Genomic DNA, 19,447 nt, shown 5'->3' on the forward strand with positions numbered 1-19,447 from the left:
TGGAAGAATCAAATGAATAACAACTGTTACTCTAAAATGTTTGGATCTCAGCAATCAAAACAAACCATTCAAAACAATGGCACACTACATTTTCACGCGAGAGAGGAATTATCCTAGGCGGATTCAACGTTAGATTTCCACATTCATCACACTATTCACCTTCAAAAATAGTTATTTGGAGCCAAGATTATTTAATCATTCACGTCGGAGCCGTTTACGCCAAATTTATGGTGGAAAAAAAAATCGAAAATAATAACCTCAAGATCCAAAATAACAAATATTCGAATTCACATATTCACCAGTTCATGCGTAATACCAGTGTCCTGGAGTCTGCGCTTTCGTTCTCTTTTTCAACGCTCTGAGATCGAAGGTCACGTGTTGTGTTTAGATATTTAGCGTCGATACACAGTCTACCATGTGCTCGAAACACTTCACTCCATTTTCAACAGTTTTTCATACATGTTAGGTTGTTTTCGATCAAACAAACGCTCGGAGCACACAGAGGGGTAAGAAAAATGATGACACAATGAGCGAACGGCCTGGGAACGTGCCTAACCTCGCGAGCGGCCGCCGCAACACTGAATCGCACGGACACCTGTCGACTCTGGCATACACTACGCCACCGTACGGCCAACCCCCTCCCTACTATAGACAGAAAAAGAATTGACCCCGGATCTCCATATTCTGATAATTATCATCATTGAAAATATTCACATTTTACTCTTGTCTACAATTTGGAGTAGGCTGAATACTCGGGGGAATTTATTTGTTATTGTTGTCGTTGGTGTCAGTGTTTTCATATTCTAATAAATGAGAACATCTGTGATATTTTGGTTGATTGCCTGGCAGGCAATTATATTAAAGTTTTATATTCTATTGATATATCAGTGTTGGTAATTAATCAATTCATCGATTAGAATAATAAAAGTTTAAAAAGCAATTGAGGTTAGTGAATTCATTTTTTTATGCAGCAAGAATTCTATATGAACCTACTCATCTCAAAATATTTGAAATGAGATGCCTAATTGTTTATTTTGCTGCATTTGTCTCTGGATTAACAGTAGCTACTCTATACCAATATTCTTCTCTATTCATCAATTCTATTTTTGACAGTTTTTTCTCCCCACACTTTATATCAATTCGTTCCCACCACTGAATAAATTTATTGCGGATAAATTCCTATTGTGTTTCCTGTCGATGCCTATCGATATCCAAAAAACAAATACGCACAGCGTCGATTTATGTGAATAAATAAATATATTTTGATTTTAAATCACGTGAAAATGGAAAAAGTTGAAAAATGCCCACACAATGGTAATATTTTTCAATGTCTGATTTTCAATAATTCTGATGAATGTAATTGAATAAAGGCAATGATAAATGTTGTTATTGTTAACAATAGACGCAACTCCTGGATCTGTTATTTTTGAATTTTTTTTTTTAACACACTTTATCTCCGTTGTGGAACTTTTGTAAATTATTTTTAGGAGTTTCTAAACTCGCGAAATGTAAACAAGCCCGTATTTTTTTCCTGAAATTGAGAGCAAGTATGTAGGTACGAAGGAGTATAGAGACACGAGCCAGCATCGACTGTGAAAAGGAAATTTCATTGTCGAAAACACATTTTCAAGTCAATTCCACACGCTACAGAAGTTTATCTCGATTCTCTTATATTTTTTGTCACTCCCGTATTGTTTCATTCTCTTACTTCAGTCTCAAAACTTTCAACCACGGAAATTCACGTCTCTTATATTCTTCCAACAGTGACGGGCATTGTATTATTTTTTAAAGTAAAAGGAGCGAGGATGAAATGCAAATGTGGAGGATTGGAATCTTATGACAACTGAAAATGGTTCGCGAGAATTAATGGAATTTTTAATTCGAAACTAGAATCAAATGCCTTCACTCCCAGGGTCTTGGGTACAAACTTCGGATACCACTAAATTTGTTTTTCAAATATCTGAGAAACTTCTGGGACGAGGTAGTTTTAATTGTAATATTTTGAATTGTAAATTCCCCAGCTTTCCAATAAATTAATTTCCCCCTTAAAACTCCAATCCTCTTGCCAACAGTCCAATTGAATAAGTAAATATTGAGATTAAAAGAAGAAAGTGTCAGCAGTAGTTTTAAAAAACCAATTGCACGAAAATCGAATGCGCTAAAATTCACATCCCCACATCACCTCTAGTATGAAAAAAAAATCGGAAAACAAATCTGCAGACATAGTCTTTGTTCCTAGAATTCAAAAACCCAAAAAAAGGGCTCTACACGAAGAGGCTATTCGTGCGTGTCCCCCAGCTTGTAATAAACAATAATGGCCTCTCACCACCCTCACTAAGAACGTCGACCTATCCCCCCCATAGATTGACGCGCCTTTTGTCTCCCCGGGTTTTTCAAAACTCCCTTTGACGTCTTCAAAACGTCCAATGCCGTACATATATACATACTTCACTCCTTCAGAATGAACAAAAAGCACATGTAGGAGATTCTTTATAAAAGTGTGAAAGGGAGTGGACTCTTTGTCCTCAATTTTTGTTCACCCTCCTTGTGTTTTCGTATTTTATCTCTTAGTGGAGATGAGACGAAAAGGGGAAAAAAATGGAAAAAATGGTCAATAAAGTGAATGTACTGCAGGCACTCACCGGAATGTAACCGTCTGGCTGTGGTCTCTCAGTGTCCCTGAAAAACACGTTGGAAAATGATTCGTCAGGGTGACTCTGCTAATACTCAATGGGGATTTACTATCTCAAAGTAATAACGAACACGTTCACGCTCATTTTTAAGAATTTACCTTCCACGTCGCTGTATCACAGGCGTTTGTGGGGTACTGTCGTGGATTATCACCTGGTCTGCATCAATTTCTTCGCATTCAGAGCTCTCGTCCAAATCGTCTGTTTCCAACAAAATGATGGAAATTATCAGTATCTTGACAAAATAAAATTCTTTGAGATGGATTTACAAGATTTTGTAGGAGAATCAATTGTATACACCTGATGTTGACAATCAGTGAATTTGTTTACAACTGATTCCTCTAAATTGGACTAAACTCTTGCTACTTAAAAGTCACATCTCCCACTCAATGAATGAATGTTTACATTACAGGCTACGTTCATGAATATTCAATGACGAATTCTAACCCATAGGCGGTTCGATATTGACGCCAATGTTTTCACCGGTGTACAGTCACTTTATCGGATGTAAGCGAATTGAAATACATTGTAAAATGGATTAAATGTATCAACGCAGTGGGCAATAGTAGCCATTCTAAAACCTTTATCCTATGAAACACGAAACCGGCTAAATTAGCTGTTAATGCTACTGTGACCCATAAAATCAATGGATTCATCCGAAAGCGTGCTGCGTGTAACCCCATGCTGTATTTCCATTCTCCTCTTTTGCTTCCTCACGTCACCCCAAGCCCTGCATCACTATCTCTTTTTCATCGAGTAATCTGACTAATCCCAGTGTAAGTCAATGGATTCCATCGCCCCCTCCCCCCGGCCCCGTTATCTTATTCTTTTAAATTAGTAAATTTAAGGATATCCAAGTACTTTGACTATTTTTTCTCCAGTGAAATGCTTTTCTACTTTTGTAGTCGAGCCTCACAGCTTTCATTTGAGCCCCATTTGACCCTACGTTTCCGGACATTTTACAAAGCTTTTATTATTTGAACTTTGCAGGTCTGAATTTGAATCTTGATATTGAACTGTTAGAAAACATTATAAAAATCTGAAGAAATTTTAGAAAGTTTACTTTTGGAGGAAAATTGATGAAATAATTAAAAATTTGCAATTTTTGAAAATTATGATCCTGTTCTATAAATAATTTATAAACAATCAATTTTCTACCATAAAAATCATTTGTTCGGAATCGTAACAAATTTATTCATATTCAGAATTTTATCATAAATCACTTTTCATGCCTAAAAAAAGAAGGTTTCCGAAAGTTTAAACAATTTTAATTATTTATTTATAAATAACAAATATTTAAAAAATAATAATTCTGTGCAAAATGAAATTTGGATGACACTGAATATTCATGATTTTTTTCAAATTTTTCTCACGCAATTTGATTGACAAATTTGATGATTGAAAATAGTTGAATCTGTAGTGTGGTCCGTACCAAACTGTAAAAGATACTTGGATATCCTTAAGGAATTTTAGGAATTGGAAAAATTCCGAGAGAGTAGGAGTTCCATTAAATCGATTTCACTCACCCTCCATCATTTGCTGTTTGCGTATACGAGACATTACGGGACTGTGGCGTGGTGTTACTTGGCCAAGTAGATCGTCGATGTTTGTGTGGTTACCAATGAAGAGGGGTAGGGTTGATGGCCGTTTCCTGTAAGATTTACGGGGTGTCGAACGGCCAAGTGACTGAACGTTGTCGTAGGGCGAGCCACGACCCTCGTAACAATTGGGTGGTTCTGGTGGATTCTCGATCTTCATAGAAACAATCAGATGAGAAAATACTTTGAGAGTGCAATTCAATCATTTTTTTTTTGGCAAATAAATTTCCTTTTGTTGAGATGATTTTAGGGATGGTTTATTGAATGATTTTCGGTCTTACCCCCTCGGGACTAGCACGATCACCAAGTGGCTCGTCCGGAGGTGGTGGGAATTGAAGAGGAAATCTTGATATTGAGCTCGATTGTGACGGTAATATTTCAAATTTTTCCAACGACTCGTCTGAATCGTTGGAATTGCTATTTGTCTCTCGATCCGGGGTTATTTTTTGAATGCCATCCGGTATATTGGAATTACTGTCCATCCACCAAGCTCTCTCACCGGACTCTACGTGACTTATCCTATGGTGGCTCCTCGTATGTGTCTCGTCCTCAACGAGGCTCACTGAGTTGTCACCACTGGGGTTGCTAACGCTTATCGGTGACACTGTGGCAACTGGGGGATAAACCTCAATGCCCTCAGGCACGTCTGTTGGATCCTCACTCAACCACCAGGCTCTCTCTCCAGACTGCTGATGCTTTAAACGATTCCTACGTTCGCTTGATGTGCGACTTGAATTTTTTCTCGACACTGAGGATGATGCTGACGTTTCTTTTTTCACCTCTGTATCTGTATCCACCAACCACCAGGGACGCTCTCCCGATTCTTGTCGCCAAATTCGTGTCTTGAATTTACCTGGAAAAAGAGTTGCATGATAAATATATGTTTCGTCATTCTCTAGAAGCAAGAAAAATCACTCCAACATTTGTGTTTTTACCGTCATCAGGAAGATTCGTGCTGACAGTTGTCTCCTGGCTGATCTCATCCTGACAAACGCTCATCCTTTCAACACCCTCAGGCACATTCTCAGAGTTCGAGTCCATCCACCAGGGTTTCTCGCCCGATGATTGATGTCTCAACGTCCCCTGGCCCGTTCTCTCGCAACTCTTTTCGTGTGAAAAACCTCGACTATTTCCCAAGCTCAACGAAATTGATTTGTTTACCGACGGTGACCTCGATGCCCTTACCCCCTCTAAATTCTTCTCCAAATTCCCCTCTGTGTCCTCCGTATTTTTCAAGAAATTTGTAACAGGCGTGAGTGTTCTAATTAAAAATGATTTGGCTTCCTCAGATTTCACAGACTTTTCACTCCGCGATCGTGGACTTGGCGACGGTCTAGGAGGTTTCTCCGTATTAAGTGACAACTCGTCGGCAGAGGAGGCAAGCGCACTGGTCCTCGAAGAATCTACGCTGATGGCCCTCTTTCTTTCCATCTTAGGAGAATTGGAAATTCTCTTGTTACGAATCCTCTTATTAGAAGCACATCCCTCGTCATCCTCGGTGCTCGAAGACTCACTGCTCGAATCACTGCTCTCTGAACTTGAATTTTTTCTCCTCATCATCTTGGATCCACTTCTAGAGGTCTGTAATCCACTGAATCTCTGCAGTGATGAACTCTTCGAATCACTCCTTACAATATTACAGCTTTTTCTCTCACTGTTATTCGACTCTGAGTCTTGTGAACTAATGGAGACACTTCTCTGCATTTTTTTGCCCCTTTTTCGTTCATATTGAAGCCTCATAGCTTCACTAGCATCGGGCATATTAAGGGCAGACTTGCGGAAATCTTTGTTAACGTATTTTGTCACTGGTGATATCTTCATGTTTGCATTAACCTCACAAGTTTTAGGCACCGGTGGCTTTCCACGTGCTTCCGAACCACTTGTCCTCATACTATTCACTTTACCACTGGACACCGAAGAGGACTGAGATCCGTTGCTTCTTATTTTTGCCTGATGACTAGGGGCGCTCGAGGATTTACATCTGCCAGTTGGCAAACTGACAGATGAATCCGACGAGTCGGTTCGCGTCATTTGACGCTGATTCTGATTCTGATTCAGGGACTTTGTTGAGCTATTACGTGATATTGATTTGGCTACACCTTCCGATGATGCTGTTGAACTTACTGAACCTCCACGCCTCTTGATCTGTTTCTCTCCCTTCGATCCGTCGGCGCACAGATTCTCAGACTCTCTGTGATCACTCGTATCGTCGTTATATGAATTGAATTTTTGGCTCAAAGATCGGCAATATTTACGGGGGTTGTTGTTAGATTTCTTGGCTTCTTTTTCCTTTTCATTTTGATCAGTTGAAGATGGTTCAGGCTTTGCCATTATTTCGCTATTAGAGTCTTGTTTATTAGCAATTTGAGTGTTTGAGGAGTTTAATTGTGAAGCTCCATTATGATAACCAGAGTTTTGAATTTTTTGGCTAATATTTCTTGAAGGTATCGAAGTCCCTTCATATTTCTTAGCATTGTTTTCCTCTTGAGTAAATTGTTTCTCTTGCACTTGAGTACGTGCAGATTTGTCTCTAGAATCACCAGACTGTTGTTCATAACTAAAGCTACTGATCATCCTCGGGCCATAATTCCGTGAGTATGAACCAGACGAGGGGAATTTGTCGAGGTATGAAGGCCAAACTCTTCCACTGGCAAATCTCGAGTACCTCGTTGAACAATCGTCTACTTTATCCGACTGTATCTCAGCGTCCTTCGTCTCCGATTTCCTCTTCAACTTTGTTATTTCCTTTTGAATTAATCTCGCTGCCTCCGCTCTCCGATTACGCACGAATGACGATGATGCCGGGGGAGCCGGTGATGTGCCTCTTGAAATTACTGTTAATGTAACAACACTCTCGACTTCTGTCTCTTGAGGAGACAAGTTGTCATTTTCCTTGGGAATAGTTGTTTCCGGCTTTTTCGTCACTGCACTACTACTATTTTCAATCTCTCTTGGTTTTTCGGTTGCAATCTCACCACTGGCCGACGGCAATGTCTTACATTCTTCTTTGAAGTTTGAAGGTATTTTCACACTGGGTGAACGCAGTCTCTCTGAGCTTGAATAGCCAACGGGGGTTGCTGTTCGTTCACCAGCACGTGATATAGAGGAAGCGTATCTAGATGAGCTGGGATACCTCGAGGCAAGCGGAGTTGCTTCAGCTGAAAAGTTTAAAAAACAATTATCCTCTTTTTTTTCACCTCTCCGAAATTTTGGAAATTTTTTGAATTTTTTTTTTTTGCTAAATGAATCAGAAAAGGGAATTAATCGGAAAGTTGTTGGTTCGACCCCTAAGAGGTCACACCTACATTGCAGTGTTTAACTTTCACCAGTCATTACAATGTCTATGGAGATTTTTTAAGTGAAAGCAATGTATAAAATTTTTATTCCCCCAAGTATTTCACTTACTTGAACTTGCACTGCGTCCATAATTCGACACTCTCGGGTAAACTCTGAAGCTCTTTGTAGCAACTTCTGGACTTGGCTCTCTCGAACTTCTACAAGTTCCGCCAGTAGCACGTACACTTTTGTACGATGAATTCTCAGTGCGCTCCTTCCTTTCCGCTGGTCCCACGTCATAGTTACAACGTGCTCCGGAACCTGGATACGTATTTGCTATATAGCGTTGTGTTATTTCTTGCTCTCTGGGTTTATCACGTGATGCAATGCTGCGATTGTATTTATCGAGGACGGATGAGGGTCGCTCTGTTGTTTTTGTTGGATATGAGTATTTTTCAAAGAGTATTTTCTCTGGTATTGGACTCTTTCGAACATCTTCGGACGATGTGCGACCGGGATTTAGGCGATTTTTATCCGTTTTTTGAGCTGGAACAGCGATTATATCAGTTGAATAATTTTGCGAATATGCGGAAAAGAATTTATTCAACAACAAGTTGGGTAATTCTCACTTGAAAATTTGTTGTAAGTTTGATCATGACTCTTGATGTCCCTCTTATTGAGCGCAGTATTACCATAACCAGATGAAACCACACCGTTGATTCTGTCCTTACCAGCACCCAGTGCTCTCGATGCACTGGTCAAATTACTCGAGTAGCTCGTACGGTAGTTCGGCAGACCGGCGCTCCCGGATGAGGGATTTCGGGCCAACGTAACGCCCACACTGGCGCCACTTCTGGGCCTATATCCCGATGGATCGTTCTGCAAACATACATGAATAATCGAATCGATTTATCTACGTACATTATGTATGCAGGAAAGGTAAACAAGGTTCATTAAACAAATCACCAGGACTACGTGAATATGAAAAATTGAATTCAAATTGGGAATTTTGTGGAGGGAGCAGAGGGCGTTTTGTGGAGAAAAAAAAATGTATCAATTTTTTTATTATCAATGTTCATAATACTCTCAGTATATTCTTGAGGGCGTCTTGAGAACGCCAAAAAAATACTGCCATTTGTCGGCATTTAAATTTTATCGTTCTACACTGATAGAAGGGATTAGTTATTGTTAACGAATGGATTTTGGTTGGAGATTAGGGTCTATTCGGTCCCACCAAGTGTTCATTCGTTAATAGTTAACGAATGTATATTTGAGGAGCCGTGCTTGACTTGACTTTCGCCATTCAAGTGAACCATTTGCTAACTATTCACGAATATTCATTTGGTCATATTCAACTCTACCATTCGTGAATAGTTAACAAACCTCGTTTGAGATAAATGAATCATTCTATCAGTGTATCGACCTTCTGTAGGATTCATTTTATTGTAAATCATTGCTTGTCAATCATCGTGCCTTGTTGTGGCGGTGTTAAAGGTTCTATCGATACCATCAATTGAATTGGCATTCATAGTTGATTTTTTTTTTACAAGAGGAGCTAAATATTGAGGGAACGATTGAGCCCGCTGGCGAGTGAAAAATAATAATCTGTCAATTCGGTTCAATTAACATAAGTTTTGGCAGGATGCCTCTCTCACGCGTCGAAAATAGATGGCCGGTGGCAAGCCCAGCACACACGAGAGTATTAACCTCTTCTGTCTCTCTGTTTTTCCTCAACTATAACGGGTGGGCCAAAAGTGAAAGTACAAATTTTTGCAATAACATTAGTAATTTTTTCTCTGTGAACAACTCTCCATTCATCTGGAGATATTTTTTCTTATTTAAATTGCATTAGACATAAACGAAAATAATCATCATTGCAGATGATGCATTAAGCTCAAGTGTACCCTTGAAATCTGACGAGCGGGCTATTCTCCAGTGTCTTTTTTCATCGTGAATATCGAGTATGTAGATTCCAATCTTCCGATACTCTGCTTCGCTGGCCCGACACAGCATATTAAATATTTTCAACAATTTCATAAGGTGCAGATGAATTTGGGTACCTACAGTCTCGCTCGATATTCATTTTTCAACATTTCAATTATTCCGGTGGAATAATCATTCACTTCTAACTGCCATTCCAAATCAAGAATTAATCAATTAAATTGTCAATAAAGTGGAAACGTTAAAATGTACTATTCTCATCGAGTTGCACCCTCTCTCCGCGCTCTCTCTTTCTCCCTCGCTCTCTTTCGTTTATACGCACGAGACGCTCGTTATTATGGTAATGCTATTCGTGGCGATAATGGAATTGGGACAGTGCCTCGAAAAACCCCTCGCTCCACCTCTCATACTGTATCGTCCAAAAGCGATTCTGAAGAATACCCTGAGATAAGGCTCAGTACTATAGCATTGATGTTTCAGGAATAATCAGGTTGAATAACAAAACGATCATCTTATGAAAGTAGCTGATTTGGATTCAATTCTTTCTGAATTGATTTTATTATTCTGGCACCTGTTGGTTGTTCTTTAAGTGAATACACGGAGAGAAATATTCAAGAAAAATTACGGAACATTTCACGTAATCCGCAAGCGACAATCGTTTTCAGTGAATTTCTATAGGAATATAAGAGAATAAATCTGAAACGTTCAGTAAATTTTCGGGTCTGTCACCGAAAAAATACGAAAAAGTCACGTAATTTTTCTGGAAGTTGTAAAATCTAACAGAAACTTCAAGACTTATTATGCCTCAGAACATGAAAATTCTTGGATGTTTAAGAATTTTTACGAAAAGTTCCGGAAAAATTACGGAACGTGTTGTTAAAATCTCCCCCTCACGGTGACTCATGGCTAGCCGTGAGGCGTCGGACGGATGAGTAATTTTTACGGAACAGATCGTAGAATTTACGAGACGATTGACACTTTTTATTGAATTTTACTTCGCTCCCAGATTACGTTTCGAAACGTAATTTTTACGTCTTTTTTCTGGTAATTTTTATTGAATATTTCTCTCCGTGTATAAATAGTGAATATTGAGCAGAGTTTTTCAATTGAAAAATTTCCACAGATTTTTCACCCACTTTTATATTACATTTCAATCATGTCCAATAATGCACAACTCAATTGATGAAAAACGCCCATTCATTAATTCAGCAATAGAGATAACTGTGAGGCAAATGCACACGTGCGATAATAATCAAACCACTATCATCCGCTGCAATCAAAGACCACGATGCACAGATTGTTTTTTTTCCTCCATGAGTTTCCTCTGATTGATTTTCCGGCCTGACCTTCTTTTTTCTCTGGAATATCGAATTGATTGGGCGTTGAGTTTCTAGGGGAAAAGCGTGTATTGTATTGAAAGTCCGAGAATAGATCTTGCTACTACGTGACGGAATGAAATTGAGAGCAGTGTATAGAAACACGTGTGTTGAACAAAAAGGGAAATAGAGAGAAAAAAAGGAAGAAGAGGTGAAGGAAATACAAGTGAGAGCCAATCGACCTTGCTTGTAAGAGAATTCGCTTGTAATAGGTAATGGTGGGGATTTTTCACACAGTCATCGGGTCTCCATCGACCGAAAGGATAAGAACGAGTGGTCAGGAGGAAAGGATGGGTGAATGGCAAGCGGACTCTCATCAATCCCTCATTCTTTTGTCGTAGAAATTATCCACTTAATGGGACTGAATAGGAACATGAAATTTTCGTTATCGCAAGCTTGACAATTTGTTGCCCACTGTGGCCTGATGGTAAAATTTTAGTTTTACAATTGTTTACACTTGACGCAATTGGTTCGCCATAAAATGCTCATACCACACTGAGAAAAATATAATTCTTCTGACTATATTCCATTACCATCGAATTATAGTCAAAAAGTCCTCAACAATTTTTCATGGGTTACGGTAACTATGGCCGGAGAAGTAATTACTACAATGGAATGTAGTCATTGCAACTATTTTATAGTTCTCCTCACGATAGATTTGTCATGGTTACTTTTGAACTTTGGTTAGTTTAACTGCATTTTGATTTGCAGTATCGTTCACCAAAACGCCTCAACTATTTTCTTATTGTAAATCGAACTTCAGATTTTTCTCTCAGTGCAAGTATATATTCACTGAATTTACCAAATAGTGTTCACAGCGGCTTATTAATTTTAAACAGCCATTCATGTGTATCCATTTCGATGAATCCAAAGCCATGAAACATTGAATGAGAATTTAATATGCTATCAGAATCACTTGTATCATAGCTGGATGCATCGAGCCAGAATAAATAGATAACCGTGGATAATAGATGAGGGCCATAATAGCCAACACTGGGAGGTCCAATTAATTGAAGAGTGTTAGCCTCATTTAACCTACGACAGACTCTCACTTCCCGGCATGTTTATTACAATTTATGATCCATCACAACAAATGTCATAGCTGATGTACAGTGAGGGGCACGTGTTCACTGTAATTGGGACATCTATACTGCTGGCTATATTTTTCTCAAATGGAAAAGAAAATATTTCAAAATATTTAATTTTATTATTTTTCATCCGGCCTAAACAACACTCTCTTTATACGATTCTACACTGAGAGAAAAATATGATTCTTCTCACTATATTCCATCACCATCGAACTATAGTTAAAAAGTCCTCAACAATTTCTCATGGGTTACGGTAACTATGGCCGGAGAAGTGATTATTACAATGGAATGCAGTCATTGCTACTATTTTATAGTTCTACTCACGATAGATTTGTCGTGGTTAGTTTTGAACTTTGGTTAGTTTAACTGCATTTTCAATTGCAAAAATTACGCTTATGAAGTTACTATAATGTTATCTGCCGCATACAAAAAAAATCGTATCGTTCACCAAAACTGCCTCAACTATTTTCTTATTGTAACTCGAACTTCAGATTTTTCTCTCAGTGTACAGTGCATACTTGTCTGTGTGATTGTTTACGTGGTAAAAGTCTGTGCATTATGCTGTTTCAACGACTATCTCTCGCCTGTTACTGGTCAAGTTATTTTACTGTTTGGACTTTGGCTGACTGCCAAATTTTTTGGCAGGTCGAGTCTAACGTTAAACAAGTCTATGAACACTCGTATGGAACAAGAAACTCGTTCCAAAATCCATTTACAAGAGCAGAAAATACATTTATCATTATTCGAAAGTGGAAAAGATGTAATGAGATATTGTATTTCATTGCTCATCGACAAAGACAAATTGTGGCGCGATAGGTGCATTGTTATGACCTCGGTCGGTGCGAGAATTCATCGAACCGAGAATGTGCAGAATCGAGATGTTTTCAGGTATACGAGAAGGGTGGGCTCGAGGTGCTATACTTAGTACACGTAATTGGAAAACTTCCGGTGCCTCGGTTTATACAGTATCCAAGTTTGACAAAGCCTCCGCGAGTGGAACGATCAAGGCCAGGGAGAAAACAGATAAAGTGAGTCAACGTTGAAGTTGAATGCCATGGCAATAAATTCAAACCATTTTATTCCCATTTTTTTTTTCAACTCCACAGAACATTTAATTAAACATTGCGCTGCAACGAGCTTGTGGAATTCCAATTCTGGGGGGTCTTTTGAATTAATCAAAAAAGGATTCCAAATTAAATTTCATGCCCTTTTGATGTTTTTTTTATCGACAAATTGCTAGGATGTGAGGATCTTAGACCAAATATTTAGGGAATTTCATCTGGAGGGATCAAAGAATACGTTTCACCGGAGATTTTTTCACAAGTTCAATAATTTCTTTTCTCAAAGGAGTAGAATTTAAGCTTTAAACAGAAAACATGCATTTTCACATGAGGAAGAAATAGAAAACACTTTGAATGGATTTTATTAGGAAAAATAATAATAAAAGTCACACGGGGTGGGGGGTTTGAATGACCCCCCCACCCCACCCCCTTGAATAAAGCCCCATGTCTCGGCGGTAACCGCAGAAAATCCTTTGGCCAAGTGCCAAGTCAAGCGTTCCTATATCCATGATACCTTTCACCCTGGCTTAATGTACGTACATTTGGCTTGAACTTGTAAAATAGATGGACGTCAATCAGGCAGGCCAGCTGGTAAGCGCGATAAAACTATTGAAAATTTCCCACGCATGCAAAACACTTTTCAAACTAAAAGTGATGAAAAAAAAATGTCCAAGTTGGAACTTTCTATGCTACTCGAGTATTCCCAATGCATTATATCACCACTTTTTGTGGAAATTTTATATGTTATAATGAGGGGTTGCTTGTCGAGTAATTCACAAGAATTGCCCTCCTCCAGACTTGCAGATTACTGTCGAGAGGAGCGTAAAGTTTTCGGCCGTTATTACTAAATGAATGGTTTGCTATTCATGGGATACGAGTGAAAGAGAGACATTTCTACAGTTGAGTATGCAGGATCACGTTTCATGACTCTGAGCGAGGTCACTGATTAGAATAGGAATAAAAGAGTTTAATGCAAAGTCTTAATAGCTGGATTATTCCCATTCAAAATTATTGACGACAAATTGAAAGTAGAATAAATCAACGTGACATTGCCGGAATGGAAATGAGTTGAATTTGTACATCAACTTTCGCGAAATTGTTTTCATTTGTCATTTGTGTTTCGGGGCATCTAAAATTTCATTCAAGAAAATCTTGTAAATATTTTCGCTCTTTTCCTCAAATTTCGCTTTATTTATTCATTTTTCTTTTTGCCATTCGTTTTGCCCTCGGGTAATGCTATATTCCAAAGTCCCTGTAGACATGCAGAGGCATCTCAAAAGCTATTTAAAGCCCGGAGGGGTCTTCGTCTTTGCCCCTTTTAGTTTTTACCCTGAATAACGAAAAGAAAAATGAGGAAAAAGAAAGGTGAAATATGAAAGTGTGAAAAAATCTCAAGCTCGTGTGTTTTACTATATTTTTATTTATTTACTTATTTATTTTTTTTACCTTTATCTGGTCTTGAAGGGTGTAAATACCGTACTGAAAGAGGATAGGTGGAGGAGTATATGAGACCCTTGTGCGGGCGCCGGTGCATTAAATATGAATGCGATGTCGCTTTATATTGCTCCTATTCCTATATGCTCATACGTTGGGATGAACATTATGTGAGTGCAGGTATCCGGGCACACATCACTGCTGTCAATCAGAGGGGATCCTTTCACGTGTAAACTGAGTTACACCGTGGATAAATTGTGGGAAAAAGCTATCATACATGCTTTGAAACTTGGCTTTAGCAAGAATTTCTGCGGTAACAGAAGACGCCTCAGGCCATTCTGTGCGATGATGTTAACATATGATTTTCCCGTGAAGATTATTTTCGTAAAAAAATTCCAAAGACGATGCCACATTTTCAGAAATACACCGCATCAAATGAAAAAGGAAATCCCCGCAGTGTATTAGATATGGCTTACTCCCGAGAGGCACGCGACAGCCAGACGATGTTTGGGGAAGACCCATCTAATTTTGCCATTCAGAAATGTACGGTATTTCGGTTGCCCTGAGTTTATCGAGGAATACGAATCAAATTTCAACGAAAAAAAAAATCATGCAGAAAACTGGAATAAATCTAACAGGAAAATAAAAGAACGGGAAAAACAAATTTGTCTCTGCTGTGTTTGATGAATAGTAGCAGTTATTGTACGGATGTATATAGCGATTTGGTGGAGCAGAGATTAAGTGAAATCGTCGACGTTGAATTTGACGCTGGAATTTCGGGGGAACGGGCGGAGCAAAGATAGGGCAGGGGGGGAGGGGAACAGGGCAATATTTTGCATAGACCATTTGCCATTGCTGAACCAACATGAAAACCCTTTTCTCCACCACAGTCGTCATGGACGCCGGATGGTAGAATTAACCAAATTCATTTGCATATTGCATAACCTTACTCGAAAGCCACGACTCGAGGCCCCTTTAGGTCAAACGTTATAGAACATCGAAAACCACTGGCCAACGTGTAATCCGGTGCATCAGTAGGGATCCCCATCAATATTAAATTTCTGTAATATTACGCGGATTTGACCCTTACATTATTGAAGGTTTAAAATATGTTGATTCAATTCTTCAAATAATATAATATTAATAATCTGATTTTTACGGATAATGAAATATTCAACATTTTTGTTAATATGAGTCTGTAAATTTACTACTAAGTGAATAAGTCAAGTTTTTTTGAAAAGGGATTTTCGATTACACAAGTAATCGTCAATCTTCCTACCTCAAATTATTGATTGATAAAATAGTTAAAAATTTGAATATTTGAATTGATGATACTTAATTACTCAAAAAATTTCAAGGTTGATGTTATCTATTTAAGGGCTTCAAAAGTAATCGTAATAAAATATTACAAATTTGACTATCCCTGTGCATCAGGTCTGAGGGCCGTAGGAAATGCAGCCGGGGGGACCAATTAACGGGTTGGTCAATGAAAACATGGGGTGAACGCAGAAACTGTTTTTATTCAGTTCATTTGTTACTTCGATTGGACGGGAGATACTTTGATTCATATCAAATATTCATATCAATTCAGTGAGTTTCCTCCATCTACTCATCCATTTTCTACAGATGATAATCGTAAAATCATTCTTCCATTTGTTTACGAGAACGGATGATTTATTATTATTTTTTTTTTTGAAAACTCTACTTTTTACTTTACGTCCAAAAATGAAATTTATCCCATAAATCTCTACAAATTTTTTGATATTCCCCTATTTCCCTCAGACAAGAAACTTGTTTGTTGAACCTAAAAAAAATGAATAGAAAATTTAACGTGGAGCCACATCCTTGGAAAACACGTCCGCACGATGCGTATCACTGTTTACATGATTCTCGACAAACCCCAGTATATACGACGTATGCACCGAGATGGGGAGAAGGTGAATGAGCACGTGGCAAAGTGAATATTATACAAGCACGCTTCAGCATCAACGTAAATCTCAGTAATGCGCATACTTTTTTTTCATCTAAACTTAAATTTCATTCTCATGAGGTAAAATTTCTCGAGAATGACATTAAAACATTCGACAAATAGTAAATTACTCTTAAAAAAAAATGACTCACATAGCTTTTGTATGAACTCATAATATAAAACCCTCTTTTCGCACTTGTACAATCACTTTCGCTTGAATTTGGAGATTCTAAATATTGATGAATTATAAACAAAAATCACACAAAAATATTCGCCGCACGCCGATTCTCTTTACAACTCCAAACGTTGAACATTTTACGTAATTATCTGAGAATAATAGATCAGAATGGAAATACGGAAGAGAGTACGCGAGGTGTTTCAACCACGTTTCAGCGTCGAAGTTCGGACCTGCCTGAGTTATCCGCAAGTCTCGAGTCTTTCGGTCCTACTCTCCGTCTCGCTTCTGCTACACATTTTCTGTCTCACTTGAAGATTTTTCTCCTCGTTTCTGTTCTACACACTTGCATTGACTCTACGCATACTACACATTATCTCACTTTTGGTATAAGCACTTTTGGCATTTATCTCACTCTAATGCTGCGTCGAGCCCTATTTTAAGAATAGCTTTAATCTCCCGACTCCCCCGGTAGCACTAGCGTTCGTAACGTCTTCCTCTTTCTACTCGCCCGAGCTTCCTCAATTTTTCTCTCTTACGACTCGTATGTTGTCAATGAAAATAATTACATAACCAGTCATAATTATTTGTTTACTATTTTTTCCCAATTAATTTGTCATAATGCAGGAGAAATAGAACAATTGTACTCTAGTCTTTTAGAGTTGATAACTACTCATATTTTTCCCAGATAAAAAAGTGCTGTGAGTGCAATGAAAAATTTCTATGCTCGGGTATGAATAATTATTGTTAGAAACAGTTCCTTGCCATCGTTGTTATCGATTGAGTACCAAAGTAACACATGCATTTAGCGTGATAATTCAAAAGTAACTCACGAGCGTCACCAGTGTCTGTTGTGCCCAAGGTAATGTAGATCTCTGTTGAAAGCTCTGAATCGAGTGGGCAGTAGTAGTTGCCATACGTTGTCAGACATGAATCGTTGATTGGTGTCGCTTCGCGTTGAATGGCCCAATAAGCGCCCCCAGGTTACTGAAAAAATTATTTACAACAATGAAAATGTAAACTTTTTGTCGACTAAATTGGAAATAGTGAGATATAAGACATTGGCGACTGTAGAATGGCTTTCCAGTCTGCACGTATTTTATTACTATTTCACTTCAATCGTTCAAGAGGAATGGGTTAAGTAGAAAGTTTCAAAGGTTTAAGAGCTTTTCCAGAGATTGCGGAACGAAACTTCCAAATAAATGAATAAATAAGTAAAATCAAGGATAAACCACATGCATTATTCCAGTAAAACTCCGTTTGCACTTTTCCGAAAAAAAAAGGAAGAGAAGAATGTAAGGGATGAACACATTTCCGTTTGCAGTCAGAAGTTGTGAACAGCGGCATTTCAATCTTGAAGTTTATGCGCTACCCTCGTTGTGAGCTGTCTAAAGCCAAGACTCTGACGAATAGACATGCGATCACTCCATGAAATTTCACCAGAGAATTAGGAGAACTTTTCTGTAGAATCTACTGGGGAATTAACCCTATATCAAACTCACGTTGCATCAGTATTAAGAATAATATATATGTATATAAACTTTTCATTTTGGCATTTTTTCCTCTAGAGATTTTTAAGCAACAGTCTGCAATGGCAACGCCACCACTATTCATCTCCTCCAACTAGAAATATTTTTGTTCTCAATATAGGTACTCTGATATAAATATCCAGTGGCACGCAATAAAAATATCGGCGAGCAACAGTTGGTGCTAGCTTCCGTGCTCCCCTACCTCCTTCCCACCACGTTGGCCATTACAATTGTTCTTTTTTTTCTCATCTCGAACACAATAAGCGTAAATATTTATCAAGAGTCATTGGTTTATTTTTGCTTTTCCCTATCATCTTGGCCACGTCATCCCGTTGATTAATCATCACGTTATAATAAATTTGACTCAGTGGAGACACTCAGGTTTTTCGGGAGGACTATCTTAACTCGTGAGTCATCCGTTGGTGCTTACGAAATCCAAAATATGAATCAAGATGAAGTACATCAAATTTATTGCCAAACTTTACTTATCCTTCTATCACTAGAAGAGGAAAAATAATGTTTTCATGAGTACTTTGACTTTCCTATTATTTTTTAATTCTTGAAAATGGGATGAGAAGCATTGGGCATTTATCTTTTTAGTTTGAGAAATAATGAAAAAGTAATGAGTTATAGGCGATTGAAATAGTTTATGATTCCATTGACAAAAATGCCTCTGGAATGAGTTTCAACTTTGTTCTCATAGAGTTTTCAAACGAACTCTTTTATAATTAGAAACAAACAAGTAGGTCAGATATTTCCCGTATCTTCATAAAAAGAACTACTGGCCATTCGACAGATCATTAAAATGAACGCTCAAATTCCTCGGGGGAAATAGCCTCAATAACCTCGTATAAACAAGCAACTTAATGGTAACGACCTGAAAAACAATTGCAAAGTCCATTGAATTAATCGGAAGGCCTGTTTATAAACACAACGACCATGAGTCAAGATCTGACGATACCTTGAGGACGAAGTGAAGTTACTGGCCAGCAGGGTTACAAGCTGGGTGACGTTATATTTAGAGAATTGGGGCAGCATGCCTATGAGCAAGAGGGAAGAAGAGACAGTTCATTTATTCGTCCTTTCGAAACTGAGAAATGAAATTTCAAATTTCATATCTTGATGAGTGTATAAGAATAAGCTTATCTTTATCGTCATTACGAAAATTCTAGATCAACCATCTATTTTGGCATTTTTGTTCTCTACTAGTGGGTTGATCTTGGAAAGTACCCTCAAGGTCTGCTTTTTGACGGGCAACTTTGACCCACCCAACAATGAATTTGCCAGACGTCAAATGAGACTTGTCGAGA

The 19,447-nt window shown here is 38.3% G+C and overlaps 1 protein-coding gene across 1 annotated transcript; it reads right to left on the minus strand.

The window, feature by feature from the left end:
* Positions 1-1,834: 1,834 nt before the first annotated feature.
* LOC107043688 lies at positions 1,835-17,525 on the minus strand. The gene is made up of 9 exons (XM_015265274.1): positions 17,442-17,525; positions 8,194-8,443; positions 7,694-8,110; positions 5,224-7,446; positions 4,570-5,141; positions 4,217-4,442; positions 2,792-2,891; positions 2,643-2,679; positions 1,835-1,843 (listed from the first exon to the last, which is right to left on the minus strand). Exons 1-9 carry the CDS (start codon positions 17,523-17,525, stop codon positions 1,835-1,837), a joined length of 3,918 nt encoding a protein of 1,305 aa, XP_015120760.1.
* Positions 17,526-19,447: the final 1,922 nt, after the last annotated feature.

This window comes from Diachasma alloeum, unplaced genomic scaffold (genome assembly GCF_001412515.2).
Source record: "Diachasma alloeum isolate Michigan unplaced genomic scaffold, Dall2.0 Dall_scaffold_00180, whole genome shotgun sequence".
NCBI classification, from domain to species: domain Eukaryota; kingdom Metazoa; phylum Arthropoda; class Insecta; order Hymenoptera; family Braconidae; genus Diachasma; species Diachasma alloeum.

What these genes read in the sequence shown, in the direction of transcription:
- LOC107043688 (XM_015265274.1), bottom strand. Translation starts at nt 17,525, where the DNA reads ATGGCAACTACTACTGCCCACTCGATTCAGAGCTTTCAACAGAGATCT. An exon ending in AACAGACACTGGTGACGCTC is followed by an intron (nt 8,444 to 17,441) that starts GTGAGTTACTTT and finishes GTATGTTTGCAG; the next exon opens with AACGATCCATCGGGATATAG. An exon ending in CACGAATCTTCCTGATGACG is followed by an intron (nt 5,142 to 5,223) that starts GTAAAAACACAA and finishes CTCTTTTTCCAG; the next exon opens with GTAAATTCAAGACACGAATT.